Source organism: Haliotis rubra, unplaced genomic scaffold (assembly GCF_003918875.1).
Source record: "Haliotis rubra isolate DU_JTF1 unplaced genomic scaffold, ASM391887v1 Scf192, whole genome shotgun sequence".
NCBI classification, from domain to species: Eukaryota; Metazoa; Mollusca; class Gastropoda; order Lepetellida; family Haliotidae; genus Haliotis; species Haliotis rubra.
Genome location: NW_025765914.1, coordinates 1,040,670 through 1,065,194, shown reverse-complemented (window position 1 = coordinate 1,065,194; position 24,525 = coordinate 1,040,670). Strand labels below are relative to the sequence as shown.

The 24,525-nt window shown below is 37.2% G+C and overlaps 2 protein-coding genes across 4 annotated transcripts in view; one reads left to right on the top strand and one right to left on the bottom strand.

The window, feature by feature from the left end:
• LOC124274589 overlaps positions 1-11,705 on the bottom strand; it is a 47,697-nt gene extending 35,992 nt beyond the window's left edge. The window contains exon 1 of the mRNA XM_046709953.1: positions 11,588-11,705. The gene's annotated coding sequence lies outside the window, so the exon portion shown is untranslated. The remainder of the gene's footprint in view (positions 1-11,587) is intronic.
• Positions 11,706-17,717: 6,012 nt separating this feature from the next.
• On the top strand, positions 17,718-24,016 carry LOC124274590 (spermatogenesis-associated protein 24-like). 3 transcript variants are annotated; one of them, XM_046709955.1, is made up of 7 exons: positions 17,718-17,888; positions 18,330-18,407; positions 19,200-19,262; positions 20,233-20,363; positions 21,396-21,466; positions 22,383-22,641; positions 22,730-24,016. In XM_046709955.1, exons 1-6 carry the CDS (start codon positions 17,727-17,729, stop codon positions 22,595-22,597), a joined length of 720 nt encoding a protein of 239 aa, XP_046565911.1. In that variant the 5' UTR covers positions 17,718-17,726; the 3' UTR covers positions 22,598-22,641; positions 22,730-24,016. The 3 variants fall into 3 exon arrangements, with proteins under 3 accessions (XP_046565911.1, XP_046565910.1, XP_046565912.1); XM_046709954.1 differs by having other exon boundaries at positions 22,383-24,016; XM_046709956.1 differs by lacking the exons at positions 22,383-22,641; positions 22,730-24,016 and adding an exon at positions 21,772-21,866.
• The last annotated feature ends 509 nt before the right edge of the window (positions 24,017-24,525 follow it).

The following is a 24,525-nucleotide window of genomic DNA, read 5'->3' as shown; positions in this document are numbered from 1 at the left end:
GTATATGCCTGCAATATATTTGAATCAATCCAAACTGAACAAACCTTAATGTTCAAATCAATGTAATGTTTCTAAAATATCATTAAAGCTTGTCTGTACACTAAAATGAATGATAATAATTTGTTTTGCAAATCTGTTAACCTCTTTAATATATCAAACACAATGTAATTTAGGCCTAACTGGTTATAAACTGTGAAGGTCCGGTTAGAATATTGATCTCCAGTAACCCATGCTTGTCGTGATGAGGCTTAATTAACGGATCGCTGTGGTCAGACTTGCTGACTTGGTTGAAATGTCATCGCTTCCCAATTGCATAGATCGATGCTCATGCTGTTGATGACTGGATTGTCTGGTCCAGACTCATTATTTACAGACTGCTGCCATATGGCTGGAATATTGCTGAGTGCAGCATAAAGCTAAACTCACTCACCCTACTCATTGGTTATAGAGATAATATGTCAGACTTATGAAGTCTCACAGCAACCTCTTTCTCTGCTCACGTAAACCCTCAGGCTGTATCACACACACAAGGGTAGGTAACTCAGTACTGAAAATTGTTATTTCAGCAAAGTTAACGTTTGTTGAACAGGCAAAGTTGTTGTGTACACATACTACCATATTTAATCTATTGTCAAAAGGTGTGAAGCCCATTTCTGGTGTCCCCCGCCATGGTATTGCTGGAATATTGCTAAAAGCAGCGTAAATCCACACTCAATCACTCACTCACTAGTGTCAAAAGCAAAAAAATACCAAATATATAGTTGTTTGTATGAAAATAAATAATTAATGATCACTTGTCAGACGTGTTTTTGAGTCGTAAATCAAGAGTGAGTTAGGGAGTAACAGCTGATGCTTTTTGAAATCCAGACCAATAAATTATTTAGAACTCATATTTCTTTGAAAGTATTAATAAAGTTGTAGTAAACAAAATGTATTTAGTAGAAGCAAATAATCCCATTTTTTTTTTTTTTTAGTACAAGTTTTACAGTAGTTTTATGTACAAGGTTTTATTACCAGAGTAATTACGGTAATATCAGTAACACATTACACAGGGCTAATCCTCGAGTTGAATGAGCCCACCATTAGGCTAACACCAGTGTGTTGTATTTCCCCATGACCCGGTTCGATGAACTGGAAAGACACACTAGACTATTGTGTGAGTTATGGACCAATATGCTGATCAATGTCGGTGCCAAACACAAGTTGTGTGGAGTATACAGCCCTCTTGTTGTTTACTTATATTCATAATTCATACAGTTCTGTCACTGAGGGTGTCAAATTCATACCCAGGTTAGGTCTATGAATTTTAATTTGATACAGTTACAATTGTCGGTCACTCTGGCTGGCATTGATTGAATATATCAGTATTCTTATACTGATTGAAAAAATATTCTGATATAGTGACACACTGAACATAGACAGGTTTTCAAAAACATTGTACATATTAGTTTACAAATTCATATTATTGAGCCATGTTAGCAAGTTATATCATAATTAATTCATGTATATCTTGCAGAAAAGTTCTCTGCATCTCAAAATAATAATTGAAGACAAATATTTATATAACTATATGTTCTTCTTTTTTGTTTTGTTTTAAAAATTTTAGCTTTAGAAGTCAGACAAAATATACCGAAAATGGTTTCTGTTAAAACAAAGGCATGATACTATGCATATGTATATAATCAAGGATGATGAGGAAATTGCCTTATTTATACATATGACAACTAGTTTGGGGTTTCATGCAATATTGGAAATATCCTTGTTTAATGAACCTCCGTGGTGTAGTGGTTAGAGCTGCCAGTCCGAGAGCTGAAGGTCATGGTTAGACCCCCGACCGCCGCCATACCAAAAGACGTTAAAATATGGTATTTGTTGGTCCCTGCCTGGCGCTAGGCATTAATGAGTAGTACAAGGACTGGTCGGCCTGGAGTCAGTATAATGTGTCTGAGTGGGGTATTCATGCTTTACTGCGGCATGGTATCTCAGTGGGCTGGCACTATAAAACCAGCCTTGATGAAGTGACGAGGCAGCTGATATATCAAGTAACTGAGACATGAGTACTTGCAATAAGTTATAGGTTAACAGCCAAAAACTAATCTTGTGTCACAATCACCTTGCGATACAAACATAACATTTCATCAAAGCACGTTTCTTTAAAGTCCACTTTTACAGGTTTTATCAATTTGTTCTTTGTTGTGGGTAGGGAACTTGTATGTTAATGGGATATTGGATACAACTTCTAACTGAATTAGAACCAAAGTTGTTGCGGTAATAGACTTTCATCTCCAGCTATTCCACGACCCCTGCCTCACACCATTATGTTGATCTCAGTACACAGATCACAACAATTGTTGGTTGTGTCACCTTCTTCCCTTAATTGAAATACCTGCAATAGTCTATTTATAGATAACCATACATGATTTATGTGATGATAGGGAGACATATGCCTAGAAAAGTTTGTATTTGATAAAACAAAATACCAAAAAAATACATCCGGTTAAAGATAAAGTATCTCCTGATTCACATTTTATTTATTATTTGCATGAAAATCAAACAATTTATTTAAACAGCCTAAAGCTGCAAACAGAATCAACAGAGTGTTGCTACACGGAATAAGAATCACCTGCGTAGCATAAATTGCCATGATGCACAGGTATTTCATCACACCCAGATATCATTCATCTACAATATAAAAAACACTAACCACTCATAAGAAAGGCTTATTCAGTCCTAAATGACATTACCCATTGAGCATGAGAGGCACTCTGGTCTCTATAAATCAGCCCATGACAGGCAACAGGCATTGTTTAACCAGACAGACATGTTGCAGTGAAACATTAAGTGATATTACATGCATTCTGTTGGAAGCTGAGTACATTTAGTAGTCCATGGGTAATACATTTTAAAAGTCTGTAATTATTTCAGTTGAAAGCAGCAGTGGTATCTGACACATGTTGAGTGCAATGTAATGATATGAATCACACTCGCTGCCAGGGTTTGTCACGGGTTGGATATAGGTCAACAGTTACATAGAGTGGCACAACATACAGTTTCACAAGTCACACAGACAGGTCATTGATTAGAAAATATATTGATATATATATCAACTCAAAAGTATCAGGATATATTTACAGAGCTACAGATAACTTTTTGGGTCATTGAGTTATGTACTCGCTTGTGTTCATCTCAATTGGGTATACTAAGTTTCCTTTGAGTAACGAAATAAATTGTACTCACCTCACTCAATCTAAATTGTGTATTTTTCCAGGTTCCATTAATTTTAGAAATATAATAAAGATTAAATGTTAGTGTTTGTGATTTACATTTGATCTGTAATATGGGAAACGATAAGAAAGACTGCAAGTTGTCAAGTTCATGTCCTGAAATAGAACCTCTCAGTATACTTCAGGTATTTTATCTATCCATTGGTACGCAAGCTACGATTTGACATTTATGTGTGTACGCATGTAAGATCACATTTATTGAGTATTTACAAAACTTCAAGCGTACTTGTACGCAATAGACTTAATAGGAATTGAGTTTTCACATAAATATTTATGTAATTTACACAGATACGCAGCTTATCTGTACCTCTGTATTTATTTAATGATTCCTAACAAAATTAATTATTCTGCATTATAGACAAAGTGTCCTTTCTATTCTTGCAATTAATCAACTTAAAAGTGAATATTGTATATATAGGCCATTTATACCATGGTGATCTTAATACATGTAAATGTTTTTGTGTCAGTGATTTAATAATTTAGTATATCGATATTAATAAATGTGCATCCAGACACTATGAACAAGACAATTTTACGGATACATAAATATTACGATATACAATGATATTCCAACATTCTGGCATGGACGTTTTTGTATCATTCAAATTTCTCACAGAAAAAACAGCAGAGTAGAAGGCTCATATAATTGCCTAGTTTGTTAACTACCGATTGATTAATGACAACAAACTTAAATCAGTGTTTGGTTTTAGTAACTGGCTTTCCTTCAATTTTCTTAGCGTGCAGGGCACTTCTTATTGCAGGTATGGTAATTAGAAATAAATCATTCCTGAAACAGACTGTTACAATTGATGCAATACAATGACAGTGTCCCAGGAGACACATGTCACCAGCTACAAGATTTCCTGTCAAGCTATCAAACACCCTGTCAGTGACAGGTATATACAGGTATACCAAGAAATTAATTACTCAGCCATGTATAACTTCATACAGGAAACACACACCTGAGACAGGTAGATGGACAGGTGTAATTTGTCATTATCCTTATCCCCTGTTTACCTGTTTGACATAGGTAATCTTAGCATTATGAAGTCTACCAACATTCATGATAATGTGGATTATCAGAATCATCACCAGTTAGACAGACATCATCATCTGATCAATATCCTCTTTTGACCAGAGGATCTTCAGTCCCTGCCCTAATTTTTTACCCGTGTGTGTGTGTGCATGAGTGAGTGAGTGAGTGAGTGAGTGAGTGAGTGAGTGAGTGAGTGAGTGAGTGAGTGAGTGAGTGAGTGAAGTTTTATGCCGAATCGACATGTGCTAACCTAGTTAGCGAGCCTGACCACCCAATCCCGTTAGTCGCCTCTTACGACAAGCATAGTCACCTTTTGTGGCAAGCATGTGTTGCTGAAGACCTATTCTACCCCGGATTGTGTGAGTGAGAGTGAGTGAGTGAGTGAGTGCATATGTGTGCATGGGAGTAGGGCTGTATTCACCAGGTTTTACCCTTCCATCCTTCTTTGAAGCAACATTACCCAAAGTACTTTCTTACATAATACCCCAAAATCATGAAATAGCTCAGCTGACCGTGACGAGAAGATCAGAGCTTTAAGCTGCTGCATTTATTCAAGACTGTTCAGACAAGAACATCCATGTGTGAATGTAAACACCGTGTACCAAACAATGTAGATTGACCAGAATAATGACCATTGTGACTGTACATTGGTGAGTAGTGCTGTGGAATGTAGTATCTGTGACAGCCGGTCTGATGGGACGACCATCAGCAGTTGAAGGGGAGAAGATGTAGATGACACCTGACACATCAAGGGAGGTAATTGTTATTGTACTGATGCCAACACACCATTATGACCACATCGCAATGTCAAGGACATTCTCCATCTTCATCAGCTCTGCTGGAGGCACTTGTAAATACAACATAAGTATGGAAGACTCTGTCATTTAACAGGAGAAGATACAGTTATAGCCTAAAAGTGCTATCCTTATTTAGTATCAGATGATATAAATATTGTTCAGGGTTTTACATAGCTCTTCAAAACTGGGAGTCCTGGGGACTCAGGGCATATTTTTTGAGAGTCCATTTCGAAATTTGGGAGTCCATCAATTTGCATGAAATCAATGATCATTGATGCTTCCCATTTGATAATGATTATATGCTATAATATGTGTTAGTTTCCTATGTCATTAGAATAATGATTGTAAACAGAATGTTTATATTTTAATATGGGATTTCATTACAAATTCATAAAGTTCTTTCCCAGAAGATTTCCCACATGATTTTAGTTTGGGGGTACATCATCAAATTTCTGCATCCAATATGCAGGAATCACGCATCCCGTAAAACCCTGTTGATGTAAACAAATTCATCAATATTTCACACAATTCAATATTTCACACTATTAATGTTCATTAATAACGTGATAACTAAGAAACAGCAGACGTTTGTCTACTGACATATTTTTAAGCCATAATATGTGATGAAATCTCATGTTCATTCAAATGAAATGAGTTGTGACACGAACATCTCCGGATTCTACTTACACCGTAGTTGGGATAAATGGAATGTAACAAAGGAGTGCTTTTCAAATTCCCTAATTGTGTGTGAGTTGTCAATTCCTGTAGAACTTTTACTTCCAAACCTAGACATTCCGGATAGTAAACTGTAATTCAATAAACCTACCATCCTGCACTTGTCAGTCGGTTAATATGACTGACCAATCAGATGGTCTGACATCAAACAGTATCTGCCATTTTGTCTGATATCATACATGTCTGACTTTATTGTTTAGAAACTATACTTCAGACATAATGTTGTGTTCAGATGTTTGTTCTGTACCATGCAGCTACCAGAACTGAAGGTTCTGCACAAACGGTTAATGTTATAAGGTGGTAGATGAATTAACCAAATATTGCAATAAATGAATCTAGAGTTATTACAAACAACAATAAAGGTTCAATACATTTCACATGGTCACTCACATGATATTAAACCGTGAAAACCATTTTGGGAAATTATCACATTGTATCATTACAAGTAAACAGATGATAAACATATAGTGTTATCAGACATGCTATTTCTCTATACTTTCAGTCATAAGCTCAGCTCTGGAGACTAGATACTTCAATGACCTAGTGTTTGAACCTGATATACTTGTGAGTTGAAACCAGTTGCATGTATCAGTATAACCCAGCCTCTGTATCTGGAGCAGATGACATGTAGCTATGTCTGTGATGCCTGAAGAACCAGAGTAACCAGTTATATCCCGGATGTGGGATACGGTCAAAGACATTTCACTTATGAAGAACAGACATGTTACACAACAGACACACCTACATACATTCCTACATAATGTTCGCTGGGACTGGATTCCAACTAGTTTCAATGGCACTTTCACTACAGATAAAATCTCATTTTAATGCATGTGCTTGTATGAATAGATCATCATTCCTCTCTGTTAAAAAAGCCTCAAATATAAACATTTATCATCCAAAACTGTGTTCCACAGTGTTCCACAGTAGATATCAATGCCCTGACAATGCTATGACGATGAACTTGTTCACGACGATATCTCAATCTAATGGAGATATCATTTTTTGACATGAAAAGATTTGATGTACAATGCTTCCTGACAAATGCTATGATCCTCGGCGCCTCATGAACTTGTTGATATATTTGATATCAAAAGACACTTGGGTGAGATTCTCTATATGTTCTATATATTATGACTCTACCCTTTCTTTTGCACTGCAAATCTAATGGCAGTATTTTATTTTGTTTTCAGCATATCTCAAGATGATAAAACATGCTTTTTCATTGACAAACTAATGAATTGTGTTTTATGTAATTCTCTCTGATAATTTATCCCAGAACAACAACATGTGATTAAGGAAATCGTTTCCATCTATATGTCTGTGGTTAGCAATCTCTGGCAGCAATGTACAGAACACTGACTACAACATGTGATTAAGGAAATCGTTTCCATCTTTATGTCTGTGGTTAGCAATCTCTGGCAGCAATGTACAGAACACTGACTACAACATGTCAGCAACCATGGACATTAACAAACAGAGAAGATATCATCTAAATGTTTTCCAGGTAATTACAGGGGGGTTAGAGGTCCTGCATAAGCCTTGATAAACATAAAGGGTACTGACATAACAGGTAGCTGAGCGGAGGTCAACAACAGTTGGCTGGCTGGACCAGTCAGGAAATGGTATTATTACAAGTCTCATGAACGACAGGGTGCCTCAGGCACCTTGTGGATGTAAGTAATAGTTATCTATATACCTGTAATCATCAAGATCCCTCTAGAGCACACCTGAAGGCTCTTGTCTAATGAGAGATTGTCTTTGATGATGCTAGATACAAGTATGTCCCTCAGACAGAACACTTCATGGGATTCTAATCCTTGATAATCAAGTGTGTTGAATCTGTAACCTACCACAGAAAACACCCTACAGACATTTGTCACCAAAGTGTTGTTGTTACCATAGAGGATACTAAACGACCTTCAGTGTAATACCTTTTTTATTAAACGAGTTTATGATTTGGTATCAAACGAGCAAAAGCGAGTTTAGTATTCTGTTTATTACTCTCCAACATAAATTGATATAAACTGCCTACAGTGTGATGACTCTCAGCTTTCTGCGAGTCAAGCAAGGTCTAATACCATTGTGACAGAGGTATTAGCATTGTGACGTCATAACTGCAAACCATTATGATGTCATGCGTCTAGCGGTATTACACCAGTGTAATATTGACGTAAAAATATTCCACTGCAGTATCTTCTACGGGAGAGTAATAAATCTCAATCTCTGCTATCTCTCACTATAAACTTGCTCTATGAGAAGACATAATATCAAGTCACAGACTGATATAAAACGTGACCCTGTTATAATCAGAACATGGCCACATAAACCACTGGTTAAACGCATGAGAGATGATACAGAAGTCTAACTAAGTAACAATCAATCTCATTCCAAAAACTAAAAGTAGGTCCGTAATGTATTCCAGCTGAAATGTCATTTCCTAACAGTGCTTTTCTATTTTTCCATAATTTCAGAGGCCCCAATTTCCAAGAGCTATCACTGTGTGACAGTGAGAAACATGATCAGGATTAACCATAACCTGATGCCAATATCAAAGGTGTCTGGTGTCCAAGGAAACAACACTGCACAGTAACCTGCAGTGCCTCAAACGACACAGCCACACATGCCCTTGTCTATGACCGGATTCAGTGAGTGAGTGACTTGGATTTTATGTCGCTTTTAGCAGTATTCCATCAATATCATTGCAGGAGACACCAGAAATGGGCTTCACCCATTGTACCCATGTGGGGAATCAAACCTTCAGTGTGACGAGCAAATGCCTTAACAACCGCCCCTATTACTGGATTCAAAGATACATTAATACATCTTAATACATTAGGTTCCAATATAGCTCTAAGCTCTAAGATGGTTGTCACCTGAGAGCTGGCTGATCAGCTCTGAGCCTCACATAGAAGTGCATAAACTCTTTGATCTTTTGTTGTGGACATTAATTACATAATGTCACACAGTTATATCAACAAGAATGGAAAACTTGAGAAATGTGTCATCATATTTATTTTACTGCCTTGTCAACAATTTGCTTCGTCGACTCAAATTTATTGTGGCGATCTCTCAATGACTTTATGTCATGTTCACAATAAATGGTTCTTCAATTCTTTCTGTGTGAGTTTTAAACTCTCATCGATCTGTGTTGATATATTTGATATTAAAAGACACAATGAGATTATCTATACAAGCACCAGCAGGGTGTCGGACACTTTGCCGCCTGCTTGCCAGGATGGTCAAGTGGCACATTAGTGCTTCGATCATTAACATATGCATGAGGGGCTGAACATGAGAGGTATAGGAGACAATCAAGACAACAATCACCTTGGTATCAGCCAACAATAGCATCAATCAGGCAATTATGTTTAATGCTTGCCCTAAGCCCCGTGTTTGTCATCAGGCTATTCTCAAAGTCCGTGAAGAGGTTCATATGACATGCCGCTATACTGGTCCTTTGTAAAATATTCCTTCAAAATACTGAGTTTCAATAATACCAATAAAAGATCAATATCAAGTTATGATGATAAATATTTTTTTACAAAGAGTGATTTAAACTGCATGTTTATTTCCCACAGCAGTTACAATATTAGCAGTTCTGGAAGCAGTGCCGGCCATAATGTACACTAAAACACTGAAACTGTACACAAACTCAGTTTACCTAGTACATGTCATGATTCATCAATAATAGCTATTCCCAGTAAAACACTGTCCTGCTTAAGATTCCTCCATAAATGGTATGTGTTGTCCAGATACCAGGTAACACACCTTGCCCAGGTATAACCAATGTAGTATGGAGTACTGTGGGGTAATCGTTACCCACCTGCAAAGTCATACCATCTCATTCACAACGACACTATTGATTTGTCAGAGAACTGACACTAACCACTTACAATCCCTGTTGGGATGTCTGAAAAGAAATTTACTTTTACAGTTGACCATTAATTATGTAAATGTAACTTCGTTAGTGTTAATTAACCACTTTCACCTGAGTCGTCAAGGTAAGCATGATGAACGTCACAGGTGAGTGGACATCGTAGTCTTAGGAAAATGTATAATCATTACAATCAATACACTAACTTATACAGTATATCTGTTTACAGTACATAATCCTATTTAAGTGTCTAATTACCGTGCTTCAAATAATAACTAATTAACACAGCACTAATAAGTATGATTGTTTCTGGTGATTTCCCAAGTGAAGAGATGCTTTGCTTTTGCACCATTACTTAATATTTAATGCAAATAGGATAAAAATAAAAACTCTACTTAGTAGTAGTAGTAATAGTAGTAGTAGTAGTAGTAGGTGTCGTCATGGTAGTAGTAGTAGTAGTAGTAGACTATGGCTGAGAAACAATGTTACTGAATATATAATTGTCACATGTACTTCAAAATTAGTTTTCACTGCTTTTCTAAAGTTGTTGGAATTTTATTTCAAGTTTAAGCAGGAATTTAACTGCAACTGTTTCACATATTTTAATATCCTGCCTTTTAATGACAAAGTAAATCTGTAAAATAATAGCGTCAGCTGGTCTTAACTTTGTTAGCCTCACTTTAAATTAACTTTTTTTAAAGATTACCTTGGAAAAACAAGTTAAATCTTTTGTGTGCTGCACTGAAATACTTAAACAATTTTTTCCCACAATAGGACAGGACAAAAAGAAATTAAACAAATTACAGCCTCATCTTGGATATCACCCAAATCCTTTGACTAAACATTGACAACATTTGTCAATTTAAACAGACCAAATACATCTTGTCATTGGCAGTACAACAGAGGAGAGGAATCTGTTTTTAATGGCTGCAGAGGAAAAGGTAATTAATTCTAATTCTCAGACTGAGACAATGATTGATCTGCCAACAGAATCAGAACATGACCAACTTATGGTTATGGTGACACAGCCTGTTCTGAATTATCCCAGGTACAGTGTCTCCATTTCATAAAGGTAACTACCCACTTCATCAGCTTAGCTGGATTTCGAGTACTCATCTAACCAGATTACATTCTTCATGAATGTAAGAGTTGAGTGAGTGTAGTTTTACGCCGCTTTTAGCAATATTCCAACAATATCACAACGAGGGACACCACAAATCGGCTTCAAACATTGCACCCATGTAGGGAATCAAACCAAGGTCTTCGGCGTGACGAACGGATGCTTTAACCACCAGGTTACTCCACCACCCCTTATGATTTGAACAAGCCATGACTGACAAGTACTCAACTGGCTTGTTCTTACATCTTGAATACAACATCAGTAGTTAAGTCACCATCTCAATCTCTCTTATCTCAAAGTATATAGCTCTCTGTGAGTGAGTGAGTGAGTGAGTGAGTGAGTGAGTGAGTGAGTGAGTGAGTGAGTGAGTGAGTGAGTGTGCGAGCGGTTCTTAACAGTGCTTGTTTTTTTATAATTTCAGAGGCCCCATTTCAAAATGTTGTCTCTTTGCTATGACTACCATAACCTCTATATTTTAACTTAAATGCTACAATTGATGAGGAACCAGAAATATAAGTAACAAGCTTAATGACCTAATGTAGAACCCTCACATTCCAGACTCTGCTATCTCGGAATCTGTTGTCAAAATACCACAGGCTACTAACAACACACTGATTACACAGTGACACAATTACACAAGGTGTCTTCAGGTAATATACAGACTAAACTTTTGACTTCACCAATCTTCTGTAGCCTACCTAATGGCAGTTCTTCACGTTACAGCATCGTCTCACCTACCTCCACTGCATCTCTGCTACATCCGATGGGTAGATACGTTTATTACATCCCAATAAATACATCCATCCCAGTTCTCAGGGTTATCTTGTAGTGATCTCACTGAAGCAGGTCAGAGGTCAGTCAGGTGTATCTGCGACTGTGAGGGCGTGTTCAGAGACTTCACAGATCACTGTTATTCTACTGTATGTATTGTACCATGACTAAGATGATTTCATTCAGCATGCTTATTTCTGTCCCGAACATTAGGCAGGCTTAAAATAATCTAGATCATCATGTCAAAAGGCAGAAGGTATCCTATTTTTATTTTTATTTAAATCTTATTTATCCTAATATTTTTTCTTTCAAAGAAGACACAAGATGCCAAATTCTGTTTTGCTACAGCTTCCCTGAAGCAGTCAGACACAAGTTATTTACAAATAACATGAGGTGAGGTTTTAGAGAGATGGGGCTCACATTTATTTAAAAATATTTATCTTGAAAATATTGGTAAAATGTTAATTCCAAATGGGACAGAGGACAATGTTTTCTGGAGCTGAGGCAATCAAAACTTGCCAAATCATTCTACAATTGGGTGTAATTAATCTTTGTATTCATTTAGGAGGCAGACTTAGGAGATAGTGAATAATTTATGTTCTGGACTCACATCAAGGAAATAATCTTAGCAGAATAATATGAAAGTTGAAAAATCCTCTCTGAATATTCTTATCAATGAATCAGTTGTCAAGGATAACATTTCTTTCTGTAAAAATAATATTTTTCACATTAACAAATATGATTTAAGTGCCTCAGTTAAAACAATTTGTTGAGAAAATAATGTTCATTGTAGAACATTGTTTATAATGCAAGAGTCAAGGTGCTTTCTGCAGTAAGAGTTTTTAGTCTATAATTAACTGGCATCATTGTGAACCCTCTTACAACTAAAAGTAACATAATCTTCGACTTCTGGTTGGAGTTTGTGTAATACACAGAGCTGATAATCTCCTGATAATCATGGATTAAGGTTTCAGTGACCAAAGCGTTGAAAGAAATATTAGCTACTTTGATCCAGCCAATGAAGAGAATCATCCATGCATGGCCTGGTCATGTTTCCTCAGTAGCAACAATCTACCCAGCTTCAACCAAACTGGTGGGGAAATTAATAGCTGGCTGCATAGTTTACATGACTTAACAGTAGCTGACTGAAAAGGTGGATAATTTAACAGTACTGGGAGTGTTCTGGAGTGTGTTGGCGTGTGATATGTTGGTTTGTATTAGCTTTGGTGTGATGGTGTGATGTGCGTGATGTGGTGTGTGATGTGTGTGTGAGGTGTGATGTGGTGTGGTGTGTGATGGGTGTGTGTGTGTGTGATGTGATCAATGTGTGGTGTGATGGTGTGAGGTGCATGGTGCGTTAATGTTAATGTGAGCTACAATACATGAACATAATAAACAGACACAAACATGTCTGAACTGAAATCAGGCTAATTACATTCTCCCATTTCATGGAGGGCAAATACTTTCTCTGCTCAGAATGAGAGTTGAGGTCCTGCTGGGTTATAATCCATCACCGATAAAAATTTTTGTACCAACTGAACGACCATAATGTTTAAAATCAGTTCCAGATATTTTCCAAATACCCTTTAAAGTAATGTTATTTATTAACATTGAAAGAATCACTCTGGTTATGAAAAATAATATTCCTCATAACCAGTAGTCAAGTTCAGTCTGACAAATCTGATGACTATTTTATGGTTTGTACATGGGTATAACGTTATCCTCAGAACTGATTCAACAACATATATTTCTTACAAGGCTGTATTTGGGAAGGACTTCGACATTCCAGACTTGGGTAAATGGTATATACAGACAATCAGACATGTGACATGCGATCTTACAAGACATGTCCATGGATGCATTGAAGCTGGAATGATGTCATATATTGGTGACATCATATTGGGCATTCTGGACATCCTACAGAAGCATCTCAGATTGTAGAATAATGTCTCTCTCATCCTGGTCCCAATGAATTGTTAGCTATGTTTGACATGATTGCATTTGGGTATTAATGCATGGACATTAATTGTAACATTTTATTATATCACCTCTATCATACATTAATTTATGCCTGACTCTGAGTGTGTGGGCTCGAATCCCGATGGGACTCAACCCAACAAAAGTACTAGAATCTGTATAAGGATATAACACAATACAATACAATACAATATAATATATGTTACATTTGATCACTTTCTGGATGGCATTGTGCCTCCTTTTATCAATGTATCCTTTTATCAATGTATAGTTGTGATATATGAACAGATGTCAGACATTAATAATGTCTGTTAATGTCAACATTTTGTTTTCCAAGAGATACTGTCATCAGCTTTTCATTTCACTGTTGATTTCAAGAACCTGTTGAACATGACATGCTTATTATGAAAAACAGAACAGAAAAAACTCACCAATTCCAAGATCAAGAAAACAAACGCTCCCAGTCTGGTCGAAGGCGACAGTCTCTGGCGTGATACACAACCCTTGGTATATATCAGGCTCATTCTGCATGTATTCCAATGTGAGCGCGCACTCTCTGCACAAGGCCCATAACTCCAGCTCTGTGATACACGAACTCCGACTAGACAACACCTCCAACAGTGACAACGCTTCTTCAATACCTTCACTCATTGCTTGTAGGGTATCCATGTTTCTGATATACTGATATCACATCAAGTTGTGACTGAATTGTTTGCTATGTTGAAAAAGCGCCAATTTCCATCATATACTCGGAAATGTCCACTTGGAATATAATAAAGTCAGAGGAACTATCATTGACACATTCTAATTCCATGGAGAAAATCCATTCTGAAAGGAAGAAGACAAGCGTTTGTTTTCAGGGAATATTACATTTGGAGTTATTCAGATAGGTCATGGTATTCTTGCAATAAATGCTATACATCATAATATTCTAAACAAAAACAAGGTATTTTAACATGCTGTATCTAGACATTATTACATACATGACATAACTGTATGCCAAGCATTACAACATAGTACATATATGCTTATAACACAACAGGCATTATAACATACTGTATCCAGACAGTATTACATACTAGACATTGTAACATACCAATCCATACCATAATATATTCAGATATTATTACCTATTAGACATTATAATATACTACATGCGTATAAAGATAAACATCAAAGTCAAGCCATCTTTTCTTCTTTTCTCTCAGACCGTTTACCACAAAACAGAAACCCTTTTAGAATATCCAAATAGAGGATTTCATCATTGAGAGTCAGGTTTGCAAACACATTCTTTTATTTGATTTACAATTTCATTCATGATAAAATGTTTGTATTGCTATAAAACATTAGTACTGAAATCGATTTCCACATACACAGATTATAAAACTGTATAAAATATTAGACAAAAAATAAGCTAGATCCAAAAGCACATTGTTATCAACTATCTAGAATGAACCTTCGAATCCATCTGTCGAAATAGACCCACTTAAATGTCATAAAGTAATGACTAGCTCCATTGTGTGACTATAGTTGAGATCCCAACATGAATCTATTACATATAACTTACTACCCTGATCTATATGAAATGATTCAGCAGTATTGTTCACAAATCTTCAAAAGTTTACCTATTCCCTGATACAGATACACCTTCTGCCCATGTACAATACAAGTGAGTTATAACACAGGTAGTACAATATCTTTCCTGATAGATTTGTCAACACATACACTACATTTAACCAGTCAACAAGATAGGAAATATATACTGTTACTGCACTTCCAGATGGGACATTTTCACAGATATTTCACAGATATACATGATCACAGAATGTACCAACAACACTGTTTACTTACAGATAATATACCCTGCACTATTAGGAAAGTCAATAACCTCATTGTAGACAAACACTGTAAACATATGGGCAACAGAACAGAACAACACTGGACAAACATGACAAACACATACCAAAGCCAACTTTGACAACAAACACCTTGAATAACTGTACATCAACATTACAAACAATATCAAACAGAACTTCACACAATATATACAAATACAGATCAACAAAAAATAAAGAAAACCTCACCTGTGATCTCTTTTCAAGGAGACATGAGAAGATAAGCTATGTTTTGTGTTAGATTGTCTCTCCTTACAGTTTGACAAGCACACTTGAATTCCGTCAAGTCCAACCCTTCACTCCACCTTGCCTGACATGGGGCCAGTCAGTGGTCATATTGTCTTTCTGTCCACTTGGCACATGTCCGAGCCATCCCAAATACCGACTTCTACGACCCACAAATCAAACGAGACAGATCAGTGTGGGCTCCACTAGTCTTTCATGTTTGACAACATGACCCTTCCTCACTAATTAGGAACCGTTATCCGTCTCAAAGCCATGCCTCATTAAACAACTGTCTGCAATCAAAGAACAAATATTGTCCCCAAGGAGGCAAATATGGAGACTGGCACCTTATAACGAAATCTTGAGTACACCTGTAAGAGTGACACCTGTATAAGGAATACAGTCCGAGAGCCGATCACTTGGATCAATTGTGGTTCAATACTCCTCCACTGGGCCCCGGAGGTAGAGTATTGAATTATCAACACGCCAACAGGTTCGTGCCTGCATAATCTCCATAAAAAGGACTGGCCCCAGTCTAGCCTGTGCTATAAATAGCACAGATTAACAAGAGATTACACAGCATATTAGTAGACATTAATTAGATGCTTTAAGACAATGGGTGATTAAGAAGTGGAGCAGGTCAAAGTTCATGTCAGTGCTTGGTTACGCAGGTTTGTTGATGCACCACTGATAACTCGTACAAAAACAATCCACACAATGTGGGCTGTGTTTTCAAGAGGGGAGGGTTATCCAGTTCAGAGGGGTGAATATTTGAAACTTGACTTTGTGCAGTGGAAGTGACATGGACTGTGATACTCACTACTTGGATGTAATCCTGACATAGAACACAAAACACTCATCTCGAGTTAACAATACCTCTGAAAGCAGGTGATTTAAACATGCTAAAATATTTAGAGGAAATAAGCAGGTGTGATTGATACATGTTACTATATTGTTGAGACAAATACACTCCGAAATCATAGAACATACATCTGAGGAAATTAGACAGTTTTCCAGTTGTCAAATTACTTTGGGACCAAAATAAATTATTTCTGGTTACACCCTGTTACAAGTTTACATCTTCAAGGAATAATATATTGTACTATTATTAGTTGAAATCATAATGTACAGACATTTTGGTATTATTAGATATTCAAAATATACTGAGAATGAAAATGAGATATTCCAATAAAATATTTTAATATCTTGCAAATTTTCTGAAATACAGTAGATAATATAGCCGGACTATTTACAAACTGATTGATGAAACCAACAAGAATTCTATGAATGAATAGTACCTTTCAATATTTACGTGGAAAAATATTTACTCGATTTTCATCAATAGTTTTTTCTCTTCCTATCTGCAACTATATAAACAGTAGCAACAAGAGACAATATTTGCTGGGTATCTGAAGAGCTTAATGTCGAGACTAGTACACTTGAATCTACACCAATATTTACAGTGCTGGGAGACAAATTGATGTCACTTCATTTAGTAGTTTTCAACTGGATTCTGAATGCTTTATAAACATTGTAATACAGAATACATACTTTCTGTCATTTAGTTATTTTCAAACCTTACTTTTTTGTGTTTAATATGAATATAATATATAAATTTACTATTTTATGACATTGTCACTATCACATGATACATAAACATACATAAACGTCAGATACTTATGTGATTTTATTGTTACTTTAGCTTTGATGTGTATTTCTACTGTCAAAACAAAAATGCATAATCGTGATATTTGAATTGACAGCTCTGATAATAAAGTCTACAAACTCATAATGTTAATGTCTGATTTCAAAACATATAGTTTCAATACTGCATCATATCAGAATGTTCACATCTGTTACGACAGATGTCCCGGTACGTCGTCCACCGACAGCCCCAAAGTATTTTCACTCCATCGTTTACATTAGCAACAGGCACGCGCATGTCAAAGCTACGCCCTTGACCGCTTTGGTGACCTTCACCTTCACACAGTCAATGCGGGAATTTCAAGATGGCTGCCGATGTTAGGGAAGCCAACTGTATTGTGACGGGAGAAACCAGCCGAGGAAGTGAGCCGTACCCATCGTCTATGCCGTCACACCTCATTGTCCAGAATCAGTTGAGGGATATCATTATTGCACAGAACGAAGTTGTAACACGTCTGAGTCAAAATGTACGGTGAGCTTTTGACATGCAGTGACAAACTTCATGATTTGGTGATAAATTTGAAGTCATTTTGTTTCGTGCTGCCATTCTCTGCACTTGTTGAAATGATAACGATGTTGTAATATTGTTGAAACATTTGCCTGTATTTATTCAAATGGTTAGATGTTCTAATTGTGTAATCAGCTGGTAATAACGAGACTTCCATGATTTGGGGATACAGGTGGTCAAACGTTTGTAATTCTACAAACATTTTTGTCCAGTGCAATAATCTTGGGCACCTACCAATGCCTGTAGATTTCACCAAAGAGGTAGCTTCACTACTTCTGACAGTTTACCCACAATTACCACACTGGTATAACATTGAGCTGATATAACCATAACAACTCACAATAGTAACATATTGTTCAGTGGGCATACAAGTTACAACACACCCTGATATATTTCCCAGGTCAGCCAGCAGGAGTCCTTTGTCAAAGAGAATCTCATCTCCAGAGAACAGCATCAATCAAAGATGCAAGAACTTCAGGTGCTGATAGAAGGATTTTCAAGATGTCATGTTCAACTCAAACAAACTTATTCCCTTGGTAAAATAGTAGCTAGAAGAAAATAATTACCATTATTAAGAAGGAACCAAATAAAAACTCACACCATTTATCATGTTTATATTTCAACACGATGACAAATCTTTTGTAATAGAAAGTGGCACAAGGGAAAGAGCAATAAGTCCTCATAAAGTATTAAGTATTTTAGAGAATCAGTAAATATGATAAAGATATCACCACTATGTAGTTTCTTGTCTTATGACACATAAGTTTATCATCATTATCATCATGATCTTCTGGTATTTAGAAGTCATTCTTCAAAATGCTGCATGAGTTAATGTTTATTACCATCACATATATACATTGAATATATACATATATACAAGGAGTCCATGCTTCTGTTGGTTGGATTTTCCTTGTCACCAGAATACTGTACAGCAGTGTCCAGATTTTTACATTGTAATGTTACAATTGTGATGTGTATTGTCGTTCTCTTTCCATATTGTACTGTGTCTAAAAGTTATGCTGAACTTATCTATGGAAATAGCTCTGATTTGTTGTCGTATATTATGTTTACTTTGATATATTTTGCATCTATAGGTGTACACTGACTGCTGATGGACAAAGTTAATAGTTGGTTGGTTTATCTGTCGACACTTTTAATGTCTTTAGTTTGGACATTTTATGCGCTGGTTCAGTCATGTGTGTTCAGTGGTATGTTTTCTCTCTGAATTTGAAAATACAAAGTATTAATATAATGTGATTATATTTAACAGGTGTCCATGTTGGAAGATTATGTACCACGTGAAGATTATGAAAAGGTTTTGAATGATTATGAGGTAAGTTTCAAACTCCAGGGGGTGCGGTGGGCTGGCCTAGTGGTTAAAGTCTTTGCTCGTCACGCTGAAGAGGCGGGTTCGATTCCCCACATGGGTACAAGGTGTGAAGCCCATTTCTGGTGTCACTCGCCTTGATATTGCTTGAATCTTGCTAAAAGTGGTGTAAAGCCAAATTCAATCACTCACTCAAACTCCAGGCTGCAAGTTTAAACTTGTGCATCTCCAGCTGTTATTTATCAATATGGACTATCCATTCAGAAATATGATGTTATAATAATGATATCAACAGCAACAAAGGATTACAATGTAGCCTCTGAACTCCATCTATAGACACTGCCTAAATTGTGGTGAGCACTTACTGACTTAGGACAGTGTATGGGGTGATATGACATATGTCGTGAATGTGTATTTTGTGGGGATATGCCACTAATATCATGATGTGTGAGGACGCTAACATAGGACAAACATATGGGGTTGTATGACATATGTGTCATGAATGTGTCTTGTGGAGGGGAGTTTGTCAGTTATATCATGACACATAACATATAGGATATCTGTATGGGGTTGTATGACATGTATGTCATGAATGTGTCTTGTGGAGGGGGGTTTGTCAGTTATATCATGACACATGACATATAGGATATCTGTATGGGGTTGTATGACATATATGTCATGAATGTGTCTTTGAGGGGTTGTCAGTTATATCATGTATGATATATAGGATATCATGGGTTGTATCATGTATGTCATGAATGTGTCTTGTGGAGGGGGGTTTGTCAGTTATATCATGACACATGACATGTAGGATATCTGTATGGGGTTGCATGACATATATGTCCCGAAATGTGTGGGGTAATATGTCACTTATACCATGACATGTGTTAGGAGAAATAAACCACAGGGGAGATATGTGTGGATATACTTGTAACATATATGACAGCCTTAAGCATGGTGAGACTGCATTCTTCAGACCGAGAAACTGGAGCATGCCCAGACCAAGGGGAAACTGATGGAGGTAACAGATAAGCTGGAGTTTGCCCTCGGTCAGATCGAAGTTCTCACCAAGCAGCTCGAGAGGGAGAAAACAGCTTTTGAAAATGCGTAGGTGCAATATTGTCAGTATCACTCAAGAACGAGTTGCCCTGTTGTCTTTGCTGTGCAGAGTTACATCCCTTATGTGTGCCAGGATCATTTGACTGTGAGTTTGGGATCCCTGACTTGGGCGATATTGTGAATCTTGGTTTGTCATCACCGTATTTACCATGTTTGTGTGTCTCACCAAAGTGGTAGGACTTCGGTAAAAAAGAACCATTTAAAAAGTCCTAAATTTGCCTAGGTAAAAAAGCCCTATGGAAAAAAGTCCCCTTTTCATTTTCTAACAAGAAATGTACAGAAAAACATTTCCATACAATCTTGGCTTTTCGAGTTGCATGTTTGGTGTACATATGACCATCTACTGGTAACTAGTTCTGGGTGAGATGCAATCAATTAAAAAAACCCAGTATAATCAGTGATCAGTAAACACACTGGGACACTTACAACTGTTTTTACTACAGATATAGGGTAAGTTTAGATATTTAATCAGTGAGCACATCATGTTTTTTAGATGTCGTTTAAAAGATCAAACATCAATTTAATAATTTAATCTGTCTTTATTATAATAATTTCTTCATGTATTTTTCTAAATCCTTGATCTTCATGTTTTTTTCTAAATCCTATGTTAATATTGTCAAATAAATAACTAAATCAGTAAAAGGGACTTTTTTACCAATGACTTTTTTCCTATCAAGTGGTAACCACTGAAACTCAGTCTTCCTCTGACTATAAAGGTGACAACTTGCAATATATTTTTTGAAATGGTGTTAAACCAAACTCATTCTATCACTAACTGGCTCCCTAATTCATTGACTTTAGTTACTTAACCATATCTTAACTGAATGTTGGGAGTGTTGACGAGGATTAGGATTAATAGGAGGATGTTCAGAAGAATATGTTGCAAGGCTTTAGTCTTCATGTTGCTGGATTAACTGAAGAGGCCACTCTGTATTGAAGTCATTAACAAATGAATTATCTCTACTGCAGTCATTGAGGGACTTTATAATTCATCTTCAATTTTTGTTTTATTTTTTTAAGATTTGGAAGTCTGAAAACAAAAGCAATAAAAGAAACATCAAAGAATCAACAGCTGGAAAACAGATGTCATGGTGAGTGGTGAAAGTGTCAGACTCTGTGTGTTGATATTGTTTGTGTCACAGCAGCAACAGCTGTTCATGGAGATGTGAGGCTAAACAAGTTGTCTGATATAGTTTGGCAGTGCAGTGAGAAGGAGATGGTGATGTATATGGTGTGTATTGTCAGATATCGCCCGGCAGTGCAGTGAGAAGGAGGTGGTGATGTATATGGTGTGTATTGTCAGACAGTGCAGTGAGAAGGAGATGGTGATGTATATGGTGTGTATTGTCAGACAGTGCAGTGAGAAGATGGTGATTTATATGGTGTGTATTGTCAGATATCGCCCGACAGTGCAGTGAGAAGGAGATGGTGATGTATATGGTGTGTATTGTCAGATATCGCCCGACAGTGCAGTGAGAAGGAGATGGTGATATATATGGTGTGTATTGTCAGACAGTGCAGTGAGAAGGAGATGGTGATATATATGGTGTGTATTGTCAGACAGTGCAGTGAGAAGGAGATGGTGATATATATGGTGTGTAATGTCAGATATTGCCCGGCAGTGCAGTGAGAAGGAGATGGTGATGTATATGGTGTGTATTGTCAGATATCGCCCGGCAGTGCAGTGAGAAGGAGGTGGTGATATATATGTGTATTGTCAGTATTGTCAGACAGTGCAGTGAGAAGATGGTGATTTATATGGTGTGTATTGTCAGATATCGCCCGACAGTGCAGTGAGAAGGAGATGGTGATGTATATGGTGTGTATTGTCAGATATCTCCCGACAGTGCAGTGAGAAGGAGATGGTGATGTATATGGTGTGTATTGTCAGATATCGCCCAGCAGTGCAGTGAGAAGGAGGTGGTGATGTATATGGTGTGTATTGTCAGATATCGCCCAGCAGTGCAGTGAGAAGGAGATGGTGATATATATGGTGTGTATTGTCAGATATCGCCCGACAGTGCAGTGAGAAGGAGAGCGTGCTACACCAGAAGGAGGAGGAGATCCGTGTCCTGGAGCGCAAGTTACAGGACCAGGTACGGGTCAGCAAGTACAGGGTGAGCGAGCTGGAGGTACAGAGGCAGCAGGACCGGTACATTGCATCACTCATGGGCGGAAAGGAAAATAAGACCAAGATCGGTACATCCAAACACAAGTTCTGAAAGTCAGAGCTTGCATGCAAGGAATGTGACAATAGGCCTGATGGTGATATTTTTCAGCAAGACTGAGAGCTATGTGTGCTGTTAGCAGGGCGTACAAAATGGGCTTGTAAACTCTGAGATAGTAGTTTCTTCTGTTTGGAATGTATGGCATGACCCAGACCGTCCTTTGTGAGCAAAATATACAGCTGTATTTTATAGCCAGTAAGATAATATGTCTGTGAATTGAATCTGCTATCATAAGAGCCTTCCTGACTAATTGGGTAAGGTGTTAATTCATGGACCCATAAAATTATATTGTCAAATTGGACAAAGGGAAGTAACTCTTATTGGAAAAGGTAGTGGGACACATACTAGAACAGTTACTGTTTTCAGTACAGCACCCTCTTCACCCACATTTTGTGAGGTAGTGTGGATCCATTCTTTATGAATTAATGTGGTTGAAATGCTGTGTAAATTGTCTAACTGGAAGTGTGGCAGTGAATGCCTACCATGGTCAGTGCCTATTGGTCGATAGAGAACCACCCAGAAATAATTGACTGGACCAGCATTAGATGATCATTCTGATTGGTCCACCTTTAGGTGATTCATTGAATTGATTTCCCCATTTCGAAATGATTGACTGGTGCCCATTGAAATATTTGATTGGTCCACAAATTAATAAGAGTAGGCATTTAATGTTATGTTTTACAATAAAGGCTTTTTAGTGTACATGATAGTCATTTCTAAAGTGTCTTAAATACTGATCAGTATTACAAGTTGTCCATTATTTGTAAGATGAGGGAGGCCTCCTTGCATGATTGGGAGAACTGAAATGCTGAGCTGTCAAATTCTGTGATACAAAGGGGTGACAGCGCTTTTCCAGGTTAGATGCCACCTGAGTCAGTTGTTTGGCAACTGTAAAAGATGCTAGGACGACTTTCTAAATCGCATTGTTTATTTGTGGGAGGTACTAATACGTGATGAAGTCATAAAGTGGGTGAAGCCCATTTCTGGTGTCCCCCGCCATGGTATTGTTGGAATGTTGCTAAAAGCAGCGTGAACTTAAACTCACTCACTCACTCTTAAAGTGGGTGTTCTGATTATGACAACTGTGGTGTTAGGAAGTCAAGTACTTCATTTTCTCTCAAGCTGTGTAAGATTGGGTGTTAGTGCCTGCAGGGTCACCAGGAGTTTGTTGTAATTTGTTGGAACAGTTAGAACTTCTTGCCATTATTCACACCCTTATTTCCCTGGATGTTACATGATATGTATTATACATATATATGAGTGCTTAGATGGTCATTACTTAGTGCAGATATAATCCTAGATGGTGCTACTCATCATGGTATTGTGTTAATGATGCAAACTGCCCGGACAGGTGCCCTGGACAGGTGCACTCACATGGTATGTAGTAACAATGCTAATAAATACTATTTGTTATTGTTTGTCTTCATTGTTGCGGTAATACACCACCCCTCAAGGAGTAGAACAGTATTCTATTGTGACAATATTGAGGATTGTGTGATGACAATTGTCACCTGGTTGATTATGAATGACAGTTGTTGATGGCTGATTACCTTGCCCAGGTCAGATGGAAGATTGCTGTAATGCAAGGTGCCGTCATGCAAGGTACTGTGATACAAGTTGACGTCATGCAAGGTGTTGTGGCCGTCATGCAAGGTGTTGATACAAGTTGCTGTCATGCACGCTGCTGTGATACAGGTTGCCATCATGCATGTTGCTATGATACAAGTTGCCGTGATACAAGGTGCTGTCACCACAGCTGCCATGGTGTGGCTGGAATGTTGCAGACATGAAACAAGATCTACTTGTTGACGGTTGAAGATTGATTATTTGTTTGTTTGTTGTTTAACCCTGCACTCAGCAATATTCCAGCTGTATGGCAGCAATTTGTAAATAATCAAATCTGATCAGACAATCTAGTGGTC

Coding starts and splice junctions, on each gene's coding strand:
- LOC124274590 (XM_046709955.1), top strand. CDS start 17,727: ATGGCTGCCGATGTTAGGGAAGCCAACTGTATTGTGACGGGAGAAACC. Junction 18,408..19,199: donor CAAAGATGCAAGAACTTCAG/GTGCTGATAGAA, acceptor TATATTTAACAG/GTGTCCATGTTGGAAGATTA. Junction 19,263..20,232: donor AGGTTTTGAATGATTATGAG/GTAAGTTTCAAA, acceptor TGCATTCTTCAG/ACCGAGAAACTGGAGCATGC.